This window comes from Gobius niger, assembly GCF_951799975.1.
Source record: "Gobius niger genome assembly, chromosome: 11".
Taxonomy (NCBI): Eukaryota; Metazoa; Chordata; class Actinopteri; order Gobiiformes; family Gobiidae; genus Gobius; species Gobius niger.
In genome coordinates this window covers 673,018-690,517 of record NC_136862.1, presented here as the reverse complement: position 1 = coordinate 690,517, position 17,500 = coordinate 673,018, and the positions used below count along the sequence as shown (strand labels likewise).

The window sequence follows — 17,500 nt, the reverse complement described above, 5'->3', positions numbered from 1 at the left end:
ACAAAAAAATAGAAGAAAACAAGGATGTAAACGCAACAAAAATGTGACAAAAATTCAGCAAAAATGTGACAAAATGTGACAAAAATGTGACAAAATTCAGCAAAAATGTGACAAAATGTGACAAAAATATGACAAAAATTCAGCAAAAATGTGACAAAAATGTGACAAAAATGTGACAAAAATGTGACAAAAATGTGACAAAAATGTGACAAAAATGTGACAAAAATGTGACAAAATTCAGCAAAAATGTGACAAAATGTGACAAAAATGTGACAAAAATGTGACAAAAATTTGACAAAAATGTGACAAAAATTCAACAAAAAAGTGACAAAAAAGTGACAAAAATTCAACAAAAAAGTGACAAAAAAGTGACAAAAATTCAACAAAAAAGTGACAAAAAAGTGACAAAAATTAAACAAAAAAGTGACAACAAGTGACAAAAACTCACACTAAAGTGACAAAAACGTGAGGAAAAAGATCAGTTTCGTGAGTCTTAGCTTTCAAATGAGGCCTATATAAGAGGCCAGCATGCATTGGGTTTAGGCGGGTGTTAAGAGGTTAAACATGGAGACGCCCACGGACCTCTCGTGATGATTTTATTTTATTATTTTATTTTCTACATTATTTTATGATCACAGTTTCATTTGTCTATCGATGTGTCAAAGACCAGCGCCCCCTAGTGGCACCAACACTGTGATCCAGGGAAAACCGGTTGAAGTCGTCTCCGTATACAAGAACCTCGGGACTATTCCAGAGGCTGTTGTGTCGGGTCAGGACCTCTTTTACTCCAGAGGCTGTTGTGTCGGGTCAGGACCTCTTTTACTCCAGAGGCTGTTGTGTCGGGTCCTCTTTTACTCCAGAGGCTGTTGTGTCGGGGCCTCTTTTATTCCAGAGGCTGTTGTGTCAGGACCTCTTTTACTCCAGAGGCTGTTGTGTCGGGGCCTCTTTTACTCCAGAGGCTGTTGTGTCGGGTCAGGACCTCTTTTATTCCAGAGGCTGTTGTGTCGGGTCCTCTTTTACTCCAGGCTGTTGTGTCGGGGCCTCTTTTATTCCAGAGGCTGTTGTGTCGGGTCCTCTTTTACTCCAGGCTGTTGTGTCGGGGCCTCTTTTATTCCAGAGGCTGTTGTGTCGGGTCCTCTTTTACTCCAGAGGCTGTTGTGTCGGGTCCTCTTTTACTCCAGAGGCTGTTGTGTCGGGTCCTCTTTTACTCCAGAGGCTGTTGTGTCGGGGCCTCTTTTACTCCAGAGGCTGTTGTGTCGGGTCAGGGCCTCTTTTACTCCAGAGGCTGTTGTGTCGGGTCAGGACCTCTTTTACTCCAGAGGCTGTTGTGTCGGGGCCTCTTTTATTCCAGAGGCTGTTGTGTCGGGTCCTCTTTTACTCCAGAGGCTGTTGTGTCGGGTCAGGACCTCTTTTACTCCAGAGGCTGTTGTGTCGGGGCCTCTTTTATTCCAGAGGCTGTTGTGTCGGGTCCTCTTTTACTCCAGAGGCTGTTGTGTCGGGGCCTCTTTTATTCCAGAGGCTGTTGTGTCGGGGCCTCTTTTATTCCAGAGGCTGTTGTGTCGGGTCAGGACCTCTTTTACTCCAGAGGCTGTTGTGTCGGGGCCTCTTTTATTCCAGAGGCTGTTGTGTCGGGTCCTCTTTTACTCCAGAGGCTGTTGTGTCGGGGCCTCTTTTATTCCAGAGGCTGTTGTGTCGGGTCCTCTTTTACTCCAGAGGCTGTTGTGTCGGGGCCTCTTTTATTCCAGAGGCTGTTGTGTCGGGTCCTCTTTTACTCCAGAGGCTGTTGTGTCGGGGCCTCTTTTATTCCAGAGGCTGTTGTGTCGGGTCAGGACCTCTTTTACTCCAGAGGCTGTTGTGTCGGGTCAGGACCTCTTTTATTCCAGAGGCTGTTGTGTCGGGTCAGGACCTCTTTTACTCCAGAGGCTGTTGTGTCGGGTCAGGACCTCTTTTATTCCAGAGGCTGTTGTGTCGGGGCCTCTTTTATTCCAGAGGCTGTTGTGTCGGGTCAGGGCCTCTTTTACTCCAGAGGCTGTTGTGTCGGGTCAGGACCTCTTTTACTCCAGAGGCTGTTGTGTCGGGTCAGGGCCTCTTTTATTCCAGAGGCTGTTGTGTCGGGTCAGGGCCTCTTTTATTCCAGAGGCTGTTGTGTCGGGTCAGGGCCTCTTTTATTCCCGAGGCTGTTGTGTCGGGGCCTCTTTTATTCCAGAGGCTGTTGTGTCGGGTCCTCTTTTACTCCAGAGGCTGTTGTGTCGGGGCCTCTTTTATTCCAGAGGCTGTTGTGTCGGGGCCTCTTTTACTCCAGAGGCTGTTGTGTCGGGTCCTCTTTTACTCCAGAGGCTGTTGTGTCGGGGCCTCTTTTATTCCAGAGGCTGTTGTGTCGGGGCCTCTTTTACTCCAGAGGCTGTTGTGTCGGGGCCTCTTTTACTCCAGAGGCTGTTGTGTCGGGGCCTCTTTTATTCCAGAGGCTGTTGTGTCGGGTCAGGACCTCTTTTATTCCAGAGGCTGTTGTGTCGGGGCCTCTTTTATTCCAGAGGCTGTTGTGTCGGGTCAGGGCCTCTTTTATTCCAGAGGCTGTTGTGTCGGGTCAGGACCTCTTTTACTCCAGAGGCTGTTGTGTCGGGTCAGGGCCTCTTTTACTCCAGAGGCTGTTGTGTCGGGGCCTCTTTTATTCCAGAGGCTGTTGTGTCGGGTCAGGACCTCTTTTACTCCAGAGGCTGTTGTGTCGGGTCAGGGCCTCTTTTATTCCAGAGGCTGTTGTGTCGGGTCAGGACCTCTTTTACTCCAGAGGCTGTTGTGTCGGGTCAGGACCTCTTTTACTCCAGAGGCTGTTGTGTCGGGTCAGGGCCTCTTTTACTCCAGAGGCTGTTGTGTCGGGGCCTCTTTTACTCCAGAGGCTGTTGTGTCGGGTCAGGACCTCTTTTACTCCAGAGGCTGTTGTGTCGGGGCCTCTTTTATTCCAGAGGCTGTTGTGTCGGGTCAGGACCTCTTTTACTCCAGGCTGTTGTGTCGGGTCAGGACCTCTTTTACTCCAGAGGCTGTTGTGTCGGGTCAGGACCTCTTTTACTCCAGAGGCTGTTGTGTCGGGGCCTCTTTTACTCCAGAGGCTGTTGTGTCGGGTCAGGACCTCTTTTACTCCAGAGGCTGTTGTGTCGGGTCAGGACCTCTTTTACTCCAGAGGCTGTTGTGTCGGGTCAGGACCTCTTTTATTCCAGAGGCTGTTGTGTCGGGTCCTCTTTTACTCCAGAGGCTGTTGTGTCGGGGCCTCTTTTATTCCAGAGGCTGTTGTGTCAGGACCTCTTTTACTCCAGAGGCTGTTGTGTCGGGGCCTCTTTTACTCCAGAGGCTGTTGTGTCGGGTCAGGACCTCTTTTATTCCAGAGGCTGTTGTGTCGGGTCAGGACCTCTTTTACTCCAGAGGCTGTTGTGTCGGGTCAGGACCTCTTTTACTCCAGAGGCTGTTGTGTCGGGTCAGGGCCTCTTTTACTCCAGAGGCTGTTGTGTCGGGTCAGGACCTCTTTTACTCCAGAGGCTGTTGTGTCGGGGCCTCTTTTATTCCAGAGGCTGTTGTGTCGGGGCCTCTTTTATTCCAGAGGCTGTTGTGTCGGGTCAGGACCTCTTTTACTCCAGAGGCTGTTGTGTCGGGTCAGGGCCTCTTTTATTCCAGAGGCTGTTGTGTCGGGGCCTCTTTTACTCCAGAGGCTGTTGTGTCGGGGCCTCTTTTATTCCAGAGGCTGTTGTGTCGGGTCAGGGCCTCTTTTACTCCAGAGGCTGTTGTGTCGGGTCAGGGCCTCTTTTATTCCAGGCTGTTGTGTCGGGTCAGGACCTCTTTTATTCCAGAGGCTGTTGTGTCGGGTCCTCTTTTACTCCAGAGGCTGTTGTGTCGGGGCCTCTTTTATTCCAGAGGCTGTTGTGTCGGGTCAGGACCTCTTTTATTCCAGAGGCTGTTGTGTCGGGTCAGGACCTCTTTTACTCCAGAGGCTGTTGTGTCGGGTCAGGACCTCTTTTACTCCAGAGGCTGTTGTGTCGGGGCCTCTTTTATTCCAGAGGCTGTTGTGTCGGGTCAGGGCCTCTTTTATTCCAGAGGCTGTTGTGTCGGGTCAGGACCTCTTTTACTCCAGAGGCTGTTGTGTCGGGTCAGGTCCTCTTTTACTCCAGAGGCTGTTGTGTCGGGGCCTCTTTTATTCCAGAGGCTGTTGTGTCGGGTCCTCTTTTACTCCAGAGGCTGTTGTGTCGGGTCAGGGCCTCTTTTATTCCAGAGGCTGTTGTGTCGGGTCAGGACCTCTTTTACTCCAGAGGCTGTTGTGTCGGGGCCTCTTTTATTCCAGAGGCTGTTGTGTCGGGTCCTCTTTTACTCCAGAGGCTGTTGTGTCGGGGCCTCTTTTATTCCAGAGGCTGTTGTGTCGGGTCAGGACCTCTTTTACTCCAGAGGCTGTTGTGTCGGGTCAGGACCTCTTTTATTCCAGAGGCTGTTGTGTCGGGTCAGGACCTCTTTTATTCCAGAGGCTGTTGTGTCGGGTCAGGACCTCTTTTATTCCAGAGGCTGTTGTGTCGGGTCAGGACCTCTTTTACTCCAGAGGCTGTTGTGTCGGGGCCTCTTTTATTCCAGAGGCTGTTGTGTCGGGGCCTCTTTTACTCCAGAGGCTGTTGTGTCGGGGCCTCTTTTACTCCAGAGGCTGTTGTGTCGGGGCCTCTTTTATTCCAGAGGCTGTTGTGTCGGGTCAGGACCTCTTTTATTCCAGAGGCTGTTGTGTCGGGGCCTCTTTTACTCCAGAGGCTGTTGTGTCGGGTCAGGACCTCTTTTATTCCAGAGGCTGTTGTGTCGGGGCCTCTTTTACTCCAGAGGCTGTTGTGTCGGGTCAGGACCTCTTTTACTCCAGAGGCTGTTGTGTCGGGGCCTCTTTTATTCCAGAGGCTGTTGTGTCGGGTCAGGACCTCTTTTACTCCAGAGGCTGTTGTGTCGGGTCAGGACCTCTTTTACTCCAGAGGCTGTTGTGTCGGGGCCTCTTTTATTCCAGAGGCTGTTGTGTCGGGTCAGGACCTCTTTTACTCCAGAGGCTGTTGTGTCGGGTCAGGACCTCTTTTACTCCAGGCTGTTGTGTCGGGTCAGGGCCTCTTTTATTCCAGAGGCTGTTGTGTCGGGTCAGGACCTCTTTTACTCCAGAGGCTGTTGTGTCGGGGCCTCTTTTATTCCAGAGGCTGTTGTGTCGGGTCAGGACCTCTTTTACTCCAGAGGCTGTTGTGTCGGGGCCTCTTTTATTCCAGAGGCTGTTGTGTCGGGTCAGGGCCTCTTTTACTCCAGAGGCTGTTGTGTCGGGTCAGGACCTCTTTTATTCCAGAGGCTGTTGTGTCGGGTCAGGACCTCTTTTATTCCAGAGGCTGTTGTGTCGGGGCCTCTTTTATTCCAGAGGCTGTTGTGTCGGGTCAGGACCTCTTTTACTCCAGAGGCTGTTGTGTCGGGTCAGGACCTCTTTTACTCCAGAGGCTGTTGTGTCGGGTCAGGACCTCTTTTATTCCAGAGGCTGTTGTGTCGGGTCAGGACCTCTTTTACTCCAGAGGCTGTTGTGTCGGGTCAGGGCCTCTTTTATTCCAGAGGCTGTTGTGTCGGGTCAGGACCTCTTTTACTCCAGAGGCTGTTGTGTCGGGTCAGGGCCTCTTTTATTCCAGGCTGTTGTGTCGGGTCAGGACCTCTTTTACTCCAGGCTGTTGTGTCGGGTCAGGGCCTCTTTTATTCCAGAGGCTGTTGTGTCGGGTCCTCTTTTATTCCAGAGGCTGTTGTGTCGGGGCCTCTTTTATTCCAGAGGCTGTTGTGTCGGGTCAGGGCCTCTTTTACTCCAGGCTGTTGTGTCGGGTCAGGGCCTCTTTTATTCCAGAGGCTGTTGTGTCGGGTCCTCTTTTATTCCAGAGGCTGTTGTGTCGGGGCCTCTTTTACTCCAGAGGCTGTTGTGTCGGGTCAGGGCCTCTTTTATTCCAGAGGCTGTTGTGTCGGGGCCTCTTTTACTCCAGAGGCTGTTGTGTCGGGTCAGGGCCTCTTTTATTCCAGAGGCTGTTGTGTCGGGGCCTCTTTTACTCCAGAGGCTGTTGTGTCGGGTCAGGGCCTCTTTTATTCCAGAGGCTGTTGTGTCGGGGCCTCTTTTATTCCAGAGGCTGTTGTGTCGGGTCAGGGCCTCTTTTATTCCAGAGGCTGTTGTGTCGGGTCAGGACCTCTTTTACTCCAGAGGCTGTTGTGTCGGGGCCTCTTTTATTCCAGAGGCTGTTGTGTCGGGTCAGGGCCTCTTTTATCCCAGAGGCTGTTGTGTCGGGTCAGGACCTCTTTTATTCCAGAGGCTGTTGTGTCGGGTCAGGACCTCTTTTATTCCAGAGGCTGTTGTGTCGGGTCAGGACCTCTTTTACTCCAGAGGCTGTTGTGTCGGGGCCTCTTTTATTCCAGAGGCTGTTGTGTCGGGTCAGGGCCTCTTTTATCCCAGAGGCTGTTGTGTCGGGTCAGGACCTCTTTTACTCCAGAGGCTGTTGTGTCGGGTCAGGACCTCTTTTACTCCAGAGGCTGTTGTGTCGGGTCAGGACCTCTTTTATTCCACAGGCTGTTGTGTCGGGTCAGGACCTCTTTTACTCCAGGCTGTTGTGTCGGGTCAGGGCCTCTTTTATTCCAGAGGCTGTTGTGTCGGGTCAGGACCTCTTTTACTCCAGAGGCTGTTGTGTCGGGGCCTCTTTTATTCCAGAGGCTGTTGCGTCGGGTCAGGACCTCTTTTATTCCAGAGGCTGTTGTGTCGGGGCCTCTTTTATTCCAGAGGCTGTTGCGTCGGGTCAGGGCCTCTTTTACTCCAGAGGCTGTTGTGTCGGGTCAGGACCTCTTTTATTCCAGAGGCTGTTGTGTCGGGTCAGGACCTCTTTTATTCCAGAGGCTGTTGTGTCGGGTCAGGACCTCTTTTACTCCAGAGGCTGTTGTGTCGGGTCAGGGCCTCTTTTATTCCAGAGGCTGTTGTGTCGGGTCAGGGTCTCTTTTATTCCAGAGGCTGTTGTGTCGGGTCAGGACCTCTTTTACTCCAGAGGCTGTTGTGTCGGGTCAGGGCCTCTTTTATTCCAGAGGCTGTTGTGTCGGGGCCTCTTTTATTCCAGAGGCTGTTGTGTCGGGTCAGGACCTCTTTTATTCCAGAGGCTGTTGTGTCGGGTCCTCTTTTACTCCAGAGGCTGTTGTGTCGGGTCCTCTTTTACTCCAGAGGCTGTTGTGTCGGGTCCTCTTTTACTCCAGAGGCTGTTGTGTCGGGTCAGGACCTCTTTTATTCCAGAGGCTGTTGTGTCGGGTCAGGGCCTCTTTTATTCCAGAGGCTGTTGTGTCGGGTCAGGACCTCTTTTATTCCAGAGGCTGTTGTGTCGGGTCAGGACCTCTTTTATTCCAGAGGCTGTTGTGTCGGGTCAGGTCCTCTTTTACTCCAGAGGCTGTTGTGTCGGGGCCTCTTTTATTCCAGAGGCTGTTGTGTCGGGGCCTCTTTTACTCCAGAGGCTGTTGAGAAGGTACATGATCATATGTTGCTCAGTGAAGCTGCTGCAGATGAGGCTTTATCTGATCTTCTGCTGAAGGTCTCTCAGCTTTGATCTTCTGCTGAAGGTCTCTCCGCTCCAGAGCTGATGATGCTGAGACTGGAGTATCTTTGTCCCAAACACAATCGTCTCACTGAGTTTTTGTTTTTGCTTTAAAGGAACAGGCCACCGTTTTTACATACTGAGATATGTTCTTACCTAACCTTAGTGGAGTTAATATATCCCCGTCTGGTCATTGTCCGTGCGCTCACACATACGCAGCCTCTCCCACATGTCACATAGCTCCAAAAAAGCTCACGATAGAAGCTACAAAGCAAAAAACGTCCGCGCAGTAACTCCTAAAGACTTCCCCGCTCACTTCCGTCAATAACCTTTAGGAGTTACTGCGCGGACGTTTTACTCCTGTATCATTACGCCTCACAATATAGTCCCCCTTTTTATCTGCTTATAAAATCCACATGTTACATTTCTGTGTAAATATACTTCGCATGAAAACACTTGACGTAACTTTATTTAAATAGGGAACACGTGGAAGAGCTTGGTAGCTTCTATCGTGAGCTTTTTTGGAGCTATATGACATGTGGGAGAGGCTGCGTATGTGTGAGCGCACGGACAAAGACCAGACGGGGATATATTAACTCCACTAAGGTTAGGTAAGAACATATCTCAGTATGTAAAAACACTGGCCTATTCCTTTAAAAAGTGTGACTCCTGCAGCACAACCATGTCCTTCAGGACAGTGATCAAGTCCAACCTTGAACCTTGTGTACTTGTACTACTTATGAGGCCTGTTTATCTGTAGTAGTAGTAGTATTTGTGACGTGTACTTGTACTCCGCAGGAGGCCTGTTTATCTGTAGCAGTAGTAGTATTTGTGACGTGTACTTGTACTCCGCAGGAGGCCTCTTCATCAGGAACACGGATCAGGAGTACACGGCCTTCAGACTCGCCATCTTCCTCCACAACACGAGTCCAAACGCCTCTGAGGCGCCGTTTAACCTCGTACCTCACGTGGACAACATCGAGACGGCCAACAGCTTCGCCGTCACCAACGCCTGTGAGTCACATGACCACATGACCACATGACCACATGACCACATGACCACATGACCACATGACCACATGACCACATGACCACCACATGACCACATGACCAGTGACCACATGACCACATGACCACATGACCACCACATGACCACATGACCAGTGACCACATGACCACATGACCACATGACCACATGACCACATGACCACATGACCACATGACCACCACATGACCACATGACCACATGACCAGTGACCACATGACCACATGACCACATGACCACATGACCACATGACCACATGACCACATGACCACATGACCACATGACCACCACATGACCACATGACCACATGACCACATGACCACATGACCACCACATGACCACATGACCACATGACCACCACATGACCACATGACCATCACATGACCACATGACCACATGACCACCACATGACCACATGACCACATGACCACATGACCACATGACCACATGACCACCACATGACCACATGACCACATGACCACATGACCACATGACCACCACATGACCACCACATGACCACATGACCACATGACCACATGACCACCACATGACCACATGACCACATGACCACCACATGACCACATGACCACATGACCACATGACCACATGACCACATGACCACATGACCACCACATGACCACCACATGACCACCACATGACCACATGACCACATGACCACCACATGACCACATGACCACATGACCACCACATGACCACATGACCACATGACCACATGACCACCACATGACCACATGACCACATGACCACCACATGACCACATGACCACATGACCACATGACCACATGACCACCACATGACCACATGACCACATGACCACCACATGACCACATGACCACATGACCACATGACCACCACATGACCACATGACCACATGACCACCACATGACCACATGACCACATGACCACATGACCACCACATGACCACATGACCACATGACCACCACATGACCACATGACCACATGACCACATGACCACATGACCACATGACCACATGACCACATGACCACCACATGACCACATGACCACATGACCACATGACCACATGACCACCACATGACCACATGACCACATGACCACATGACCACATGACCACCACATGACCACCACATGACCACATGACCACATGACCACATGACCACCACATGACCACATGACCACATGACCACCACATGACCACATGACCACATGACCACATGACCACATGACCACATGACCACATGACCACCACATGACCACCACATGACCACCACATGACCACATGACCACATGACCACCACATGACCACATGACCACATGACCACCACATGACCACATGACCACATGACCACATGACCACCACATGACCACATGACCACATGACCACCACATGACCACATGACCACATGACCACCACATGACCACATGACCACCACATGACCACATGACCACATGACCACATGACCACATGACCACATGACCACATGACCACCACATGACCACATGACCACATGACCACCACATGACCACATGACCACATGACCACCACATGACCACATGACCACATGACCACCACATGACCACATGACCACATGACCACCACATGACCACATGACCACATGACCACATGACCACCACATGACCACATGACCACATGACCACATGACCACCACATGACCACATGACCACATGACCACATGACCACCACATGACCACATGACCACATGACCACATGACCACATGACCACCACATGACCACATGACCACATGACCACCACATGACCACATGACCACATGACCACCACATGACCACATGACCACATGACCACATGACCACCACATGACCACATGACCACATGACCACATGACCACATGACCACATGACCACCACATGACCACATGACCACATGACCACCACATGACCACATGACCATCACATGACCACATGACCACATGACCACCACATGACCAGTGACCACATGACCACATGACCACATGACCACATGACCACATGACCACCACATGACCACATGACCACATGACCACCACATGACCACATGACCACCACATGACCACATGACCACATGACCACCACATGACCACATGACCATCACATGACCACATGACCACATGACCACATGACCACATGACCACCACACTGACCACGCCACACTAACACTAAACACACACCTGTGAGTCACATGACCACCGGGCCCACGTGGTCGCCGTCTCTGAAGCCGGTTGAGTCTGGCTTTAATGGGCACCTGTGACCTTTGACCTGAGCTTTGACACGCGTGTTTATCCTGGTTCTGTTTGTGGCTCTGAGGAAACGTTCATGAAGGATGGTCATGTGATCCGTGATGTCACACGTGTTTTTACCGATGCGTGTTTGGTAATAACTGTTTAATAACTGCTGAGGTCATGTGACTGTGAGGTCATGTGACGGATTTAAGATGAGGGGGGGGGGGGGCGGCGCGTTCTCAGTGCCCCCATAATCCTGCCGCTGGTACTGGTCCCTGCTCCAAACCCCCCCCCTCACCAGCAGCTCCAGGTCTGACAACCCGGTCCAGGCGACTCTGGTCTGTAAAGGTTCTGGTGCCGCAGTGCATCCTGGGTAATGCAGTCCCGCTCTGATGTGAGTGAGTGATGCCTAAGGTCGGGCGCTGAGCTGATGTGACCTCACCGTGACCTCACTGTGACCTCACCGTGACCTCACTGTGACCTCACTGTGACCTCACTGTAGTTCAGACCATAGCAGATCATTGTAATGGCGCCCCCTTGTGTCTGTTTGAGCTGAAGTAAACCTGTGATAGTTTCTCCTGCGTTTGTTTGTGCAGCGGCTCCGTCACGAGTTCGCACTTTAGCTGCGCCCCCCCCCCCCCACGCCCCCCCCCTCCCCCGCTCACACCCCCCTCCCCCGCTCACACCCTCACCAGCTGATGTTTACGTCCACACTCTTGTTTTTGTTTCTCCGTCTGCTTCCCCGACTTAAACACGACTTTGGAGAAACATTGATCCGTCCTGAGGTTCGGATCCGAGGGACTTCCTCAGGGGGGGGTTCTGGTCGTCGCTACGGTAACGCCATCAAACACATGACACGGGTTTATTGACTTTCTTCATTGGACCAAATGGAAATTTTCCTCCAAACTAGTTTTTTTCCTCCCCATGTGTGATTCTGGAGCCTCTTTTTTTCTGATGATTAGAGATGATTATATTTCAGTTTTGCTTTTGGCAAAATTACAGAGTGAACCGGACTGTGTTCGCTCTGACTCCCTCCCCCCCCCCCTCTTACTCTCTCCCCCCTCCCTCCTACTCTCTCCCCCCTCCCCATGTCCTCTCTCTTCTCTCTCTCCCCATTCCCCTTCTCGTCTGTCTACTCCTCTGCCCTTCTACTGTACTTTCTCTCTCCTCTCCTCTCTCTCTCCCCCTCTCCCCCCCCCCCTCCCCTCTCTCTCTCTCCCCCCCGTCCCCCCCCCTCTCCCCCCCTCTCTCTTTAACACCATGTAGCCATTAAGCTCCGCATGTGCAGCTTTTATAACCCGGCCCTGAGGCTGAAACACAGACACAGAGAAACTCCACAATAAAACAAACAAACACCGGACTGCGCTCCTCTGAGGCGCTTCAGTCGCTCCTCTGAGGCGCTTCTGACGCTCCTCTGAGGCGCTTCAGTCGCTCCTCGTCTCCGCAGTCGCTCCTCGTCTCCGCAGTCGCTCCTCGTCTCCGCAGGGATGGAGATGGAGTGTGGTGGTGGAGGAGGAGGTCGGTGAGGTCTTCAAAGGAGGACCTTGACCTGTTGAGGGACGGGGAGGTTCTGAAGGACAGGGGGAGGTGGAGGTCATTGAGGGGTTTGGATGATGTTTAGTTTGAGACTGTTTCCTCCAGGGGTTGGTGTCCCTCAGGCAGCGGGTGAGGGGGGGGGTGGACGCTGGAGTTTATGGATGTAGTGGAGATGTGGACCCGCATGTGGGAGGATGCAGAGGATGAAGAGGAGAGGACCGAGCACTGAACCTTGGGGAACACCCTGAGATAGGGGGGGGCGGTGGAGGAGGAGCAGCTGTGGGTGTGGATGAACTGTTACCGGTTTGAGAGGGAGGACTGACGCCAGGAGGATGAGGAGGCTGAGGTGAGGTCCAGGAGGATGAGAGGCTGAGGTCAGGTCCAGGAGGAGGAGGATGCTGAGGAGAGGTCCAGGAGGATGAGAGGCTGAGGTGAGGTCCAGGAGGATGAGGTTGTGGAGCTGAGTGTGTGAGAACAACCTGAGGGCAGATGTGTTTGACCACAGAGAGCCGGGACTCCTGGGCATAGGCGACCTGGGCCGAGGGGGTTCACGCTCCGGGAACATCCAGACTTCAGGACAGAAACTCTAGATTTAGATCTTTTAGATTTAGATCTTAGGACAGTAATCCAGTAAAAAAAGTGACAAAAAAGAGTCTGCTGGAGAGTCTAAGGACGGGGGACGCCCTCGCCGCTCGTCGCTACCTTTGGACATTATATTTGCCTGAACTTTTAATTGTCATATTTGTTGCTGTGTTTTATTGCCTTGATGTTTGTTGCAGCCCTTTGAGGCGACTTCTGTTGTGATATTGGGCTTTACAAAACCATTAAACTTGTAACTTGAAAAAAGTGACAAAAATCCAGCAAAAAAAAGACAAAAATCCAGAAAAAAAAGACAAAAATCCAGAAAAAAGTGACAAAAATCCAGCAAAAAAAAGACAAAAATCCAGAAAAAAAAGACACAAATCCAGAAAAAAATGACACAAATCCAGAAAAAAAAGACACAAATCCAGAAAAAAATGACAAAAATCCAGAAAAAAGTGACAAAAATCCAGAAAAAAAAATGACACGCTCCGGGAACATCCAGACTTCAGGACAGAAACTCTAGATTTAGATCCTCCTCTTCCTCCTCCTCTTCCTCCTCCTCTTCCTCCTCTTCCTCCTCTTCCTCCTCACAGTGACCATCTGTCCTGCCCAGAATAACACAGGGCTGCAGGAGGTTCAGCTTTACCCAAATCTAAAGCTTCCTGACAGGAGTTCACAGTAACACCTCATTTGAAAGCTCTGTCAGTAAGAGTTTGGATTTGGGTGAAGCCGTTCAGTGAAGGACACGGTGTGGAGAGGCTGAGGAGGCGGCGGTTCTGCTGCTGCTGGAACAGGAAGTGCGTCTGCATCGACTGACCAATCAATGAGCGCGAACGCCGAGGGGGGGGGCGGGAGACGGAGATCGATGCCCCGCCCCTCAGGCTGACACTGGCTTTATACTCTCTGATACTACTACTATACTAGTACTTTACTACTACTGTACTAGTACTTTACTACAGAGCTCCTGCACCGCTGTGACTGTGATACTGTAAAGGTCAGGATCGACTGCTGTAAAAGGCTCTGTGACCTTTCAGTGACCTGTGGGGGGGGGGGGGCTTTAGGGCCCAGGGGCTCCTGAGGCTCCAGGAACACTTTCATTAAAGGTTTTCTGAATGGAGTGTTTACGTCACCATGGATACGCTTCAATCAGCAGAGAAACCTGAAAACATTTGATCCTGGAGTTTCCTCAGGCCGTCAGGAACGTTTAGATCATTTTCAAAAACAATATAAACATCACGATGTAGAGCCTCCATCGTGATGCCACGCCCCCTCCTGTCAGAAACACACACTGGTCTGTGGGCCTTGTAAACCTACAAACTGTGCAGGGATTGCTCTGTAAATTAAATCATGGATGTAACTAACATACATGCTGCTCTGTTTCTGATGCACGGGGCTCTCTCTCTCTCTCTCTCTCTCTCTCTCTCTCTCTCTCTCTCTCTCTCTCTCTCTCTCTCTCTCTCTCTCTCTCTCTCTCTCTGCAGCTCAGAGTTTAACAGTGCGTGGTTTTGCTTTGCTTTGTACGGAAACTTAAACCGTTTTATCACACGGCTCTTCACAGCGTAAGCAGAAGCTCCGTTGATTTGAATGGGATTTCCTAATGTTCTCCCGGTCATTATTTTCTGATAAAGTTCCTCTGAGTTGGTGTTTTCATATCACTCCACACGTACGTAGCAGCGACACTATCTGTCCCGTCACTGAGAGAGAAGTCGGGGAATCGTGAGTCTGACTTTCAACTTACCCAGAGATTCACCACCTCCTCCAACTGCACCTTCAGCTAAGTAGCTAGGCTAGCTGCTAGCCTTGCTGCTTCTAGCCTAGCCAAACGTTGCCGAGCAACGCGCAAACTTTTGGGAACTATTTGTCGCGGAAGTCATTAAATAAACCTTTCGACCTTCAGAAAAGTGTATGAAGTTTATGTTGTGTGTGTTCAGTTGGAAATGGCCGATTCGCCCTGTCGGTGCTTATTTTCCCGATAATGACCAGCGCCCTATACATTATCCCTTACTTAAAATGACGAGATGGCGCTCACATCGGAGCTAGATGAGCGCACGGATTATTCTCACGAAGAACTGAGAGAGGAGAGAAAGAGGCGGTGCAGGAGTTACGAGGTTAGAGCTCACGGACCGGGCGGCGCGTGGAGCGGCTTCAAAAACGTAGCTAAGACGCAAACGTGTAAATATTGTCCCGTTCACCCACTGTTTGTTAAACATTACATTAAAACTGAGCAAATGCAAATAATAAGCTCTGATTTACATTTGTATTAGTGTGAGAAGAGTCTTGGAGTTCACGCTCTGAATGAGTCGTTCTCCTCTCAGACTTTACGCACGAGTTTTAACACATTTCTGTTGCAAAAGTCGTTCCGTGACTCTGTTCAGATCATGTTTAGTTTAGATCCATTTATCTGCAATCTCACATTTTCCTAACATACACAGTAATATGCAGCATATATATAGGCTATGTAGATGTCTTTAAAAAATGCTTATAAGGAGAAATGGACGATGGTTCACTGTAAACATCGTCAACGGCCAATTAAGGCGAGACACTGCAGGTGAAGAGGGAAAAAATGTATATTTACAGATTTCAATTTGAAACTGTTGCTGTCGATCAGTGGCATGAATGTGAGAAAAAAATCCATGGCAAGTTTTCTGTCATTTTATCTTTTCATAGAAGAACAAGGTGTTTTATGCCTAAAAATGCCCCAAATTTCCCATCTTTTCGGCGACGAAATCTGAATAACGGACAGAGCTACATTCAAATTTATGGTTTCATTTTATTGATGAATGAGTTTCCAAGACTTTCTCTGAGCGGATTCAGGATTTCTTGTTTAGTTTTAAAATAAGCTGTTTTTTAGTGGAAAATTTTGTAAAAATTTAATTTTCACCTTATTTTTTGACATTCAAAACTCAATAAATGGGGCTTAAGGGATTAAATAATAAAAAATCCCTCTGAAAAAATCTTCCAAATATTGTTGAGTCCAAGGCTGGAAAATGTGAAGTCTTTAGGTCCGACTGACGTGGACATAGTGTCGCCACAATGACAGAAACATGTGTTTGGAGAAAAAGACTCTTGAAATTGCGTTCTCCCATATAAGTCTATGGGGGAACATTGAATCAGCGCAATATTTAAACATGTTATTGTGAAGATTAGACATGTTTTCTGTTTCCGGGTGAAAGTTTGTATGTTCAGAGACAGATTTGGCCCAAAACCTGAAAACTGAAAAAATTGAGTTTTGCCCTTAAGGGAACATCGCCCAACCCTAATACCACCTGAACATGTTTTCTCCAACGTCTCCCAATCTAAAAGCTTCTTCAAAACAGCGACAAAAAACGAGAAGAAAATGAGGATGTAAACTGACAAAAAATGTCAAAAATCCAGCAAAAAAAAAAACACAAACATGCAGCAAAAGTGCCATATATTAGTGACAAAAACACATAAGGGAAATAAAAAGTGACGACAATAGCAAAGAGGAGAGAATGCGTTTGGTTTTGGCGGGTGGAAAGAGGTTAAAGAGGCCGTGTTTAGATCCGTCCCCGACTCTTCTGCCTGAAGGAAACATACGTGACAGTGGCGTGTTCAGGGTCTGCGGTGAAGGTTCACACGTGATGTTCCAGGCAGCTTCTTCAGCAACAACAGCAGACTCTGTCCTGAAGGGCGGATTCACTGCGGCTCCAGGTCAGCGTCTGATCAATAAAACCTAAATATTTTAGAGTCTCCTGATCATGTGTGACGTGTTTAAGGACAGACGTCACGCTAACCACACAGGCGTCACTGAAATACATACTAATATCAACATCTTGTGCACCTTTAAATAAGATTAAACTTTACTATCGATCAAAATCAGAAACATTTTCCACAAATACTTTTTTTCTCGTCCTCGTTACTGATAAAATACAATATATGATTATAATACTCTCTGTTTGCCGTGTTCCGAATCTGCGATTACACGTTTATTACACGTTTACTACATGTTTATTACAGTCCTGTGCTGCACATACATGAGATCCACACATGTGCAGCGCTGTCCCACATAAAGTAAATAACCCCGAGACTCGCAGTGATGTCAATGTTTTAAATAAAGGTTTATTCAAAATATCTTCATATGTTTTTCTGTTTGTAAAGTCTCGGCTTCATCATCGTCTCCGTTGTTTCTCTGTCGCTCAGTGTCCCACTTACCCACGGCCCCGGGGTGTTTCTGACAGAGCGCGGCCACCGTCTCCCACCATCTCCCCCTCCTCCCTCCATCTCCCCCTCCTCCCTCCATCTCCCCCTCCTCCCACCATCTCCCCCTCCTCCCTCTCCTCCCTCTCCTCCCACCATCTCCCCCTCCTCCCACCATCTCTCCCTCCTCCCACCGTCTCCCACCATCTCCCCCTCCTCCCACCATCTCTCCCTCCTCCCACCGTCTCCCACCATCTCCCCCTCCTCCCACCATCTCCCCCTCCTCCCACCATCTCCCACCATCTCCCCCTCCTCCCCCCATCTCCCACCATCTCCCACCACCATCTCCCCCTCTCCTCCCCC

At 49.9% G+C, this 17,500-nt stretch overlaps 1 protein-coding gene across 3 annotated transcripts in view; it reads left to right on the top strand.

Annotated features, from left to right (window-relative positions):
• LOC306970925 (glutamate receptor 4-like) overlaps positions 1–17,500 on the top strand; it is a 146,150-nt gene that overhangs the window by 15,717 nt on the left and 112,933 nt on the right. For all 3 annotated transcript variants that reach the window (XM_079567008.1, XM_079567007.1, XM_079567009.1), the window contains exon 2: positions 8,433–8,591. In XM_079567008.1, coding sequence (XP_079423134.1) covers positions 8,433–8,591 — 159 coding nt within the window. The remainder of the gene's footprint in view (positions 1–8,432; positions 8,592–17,500) is intronic.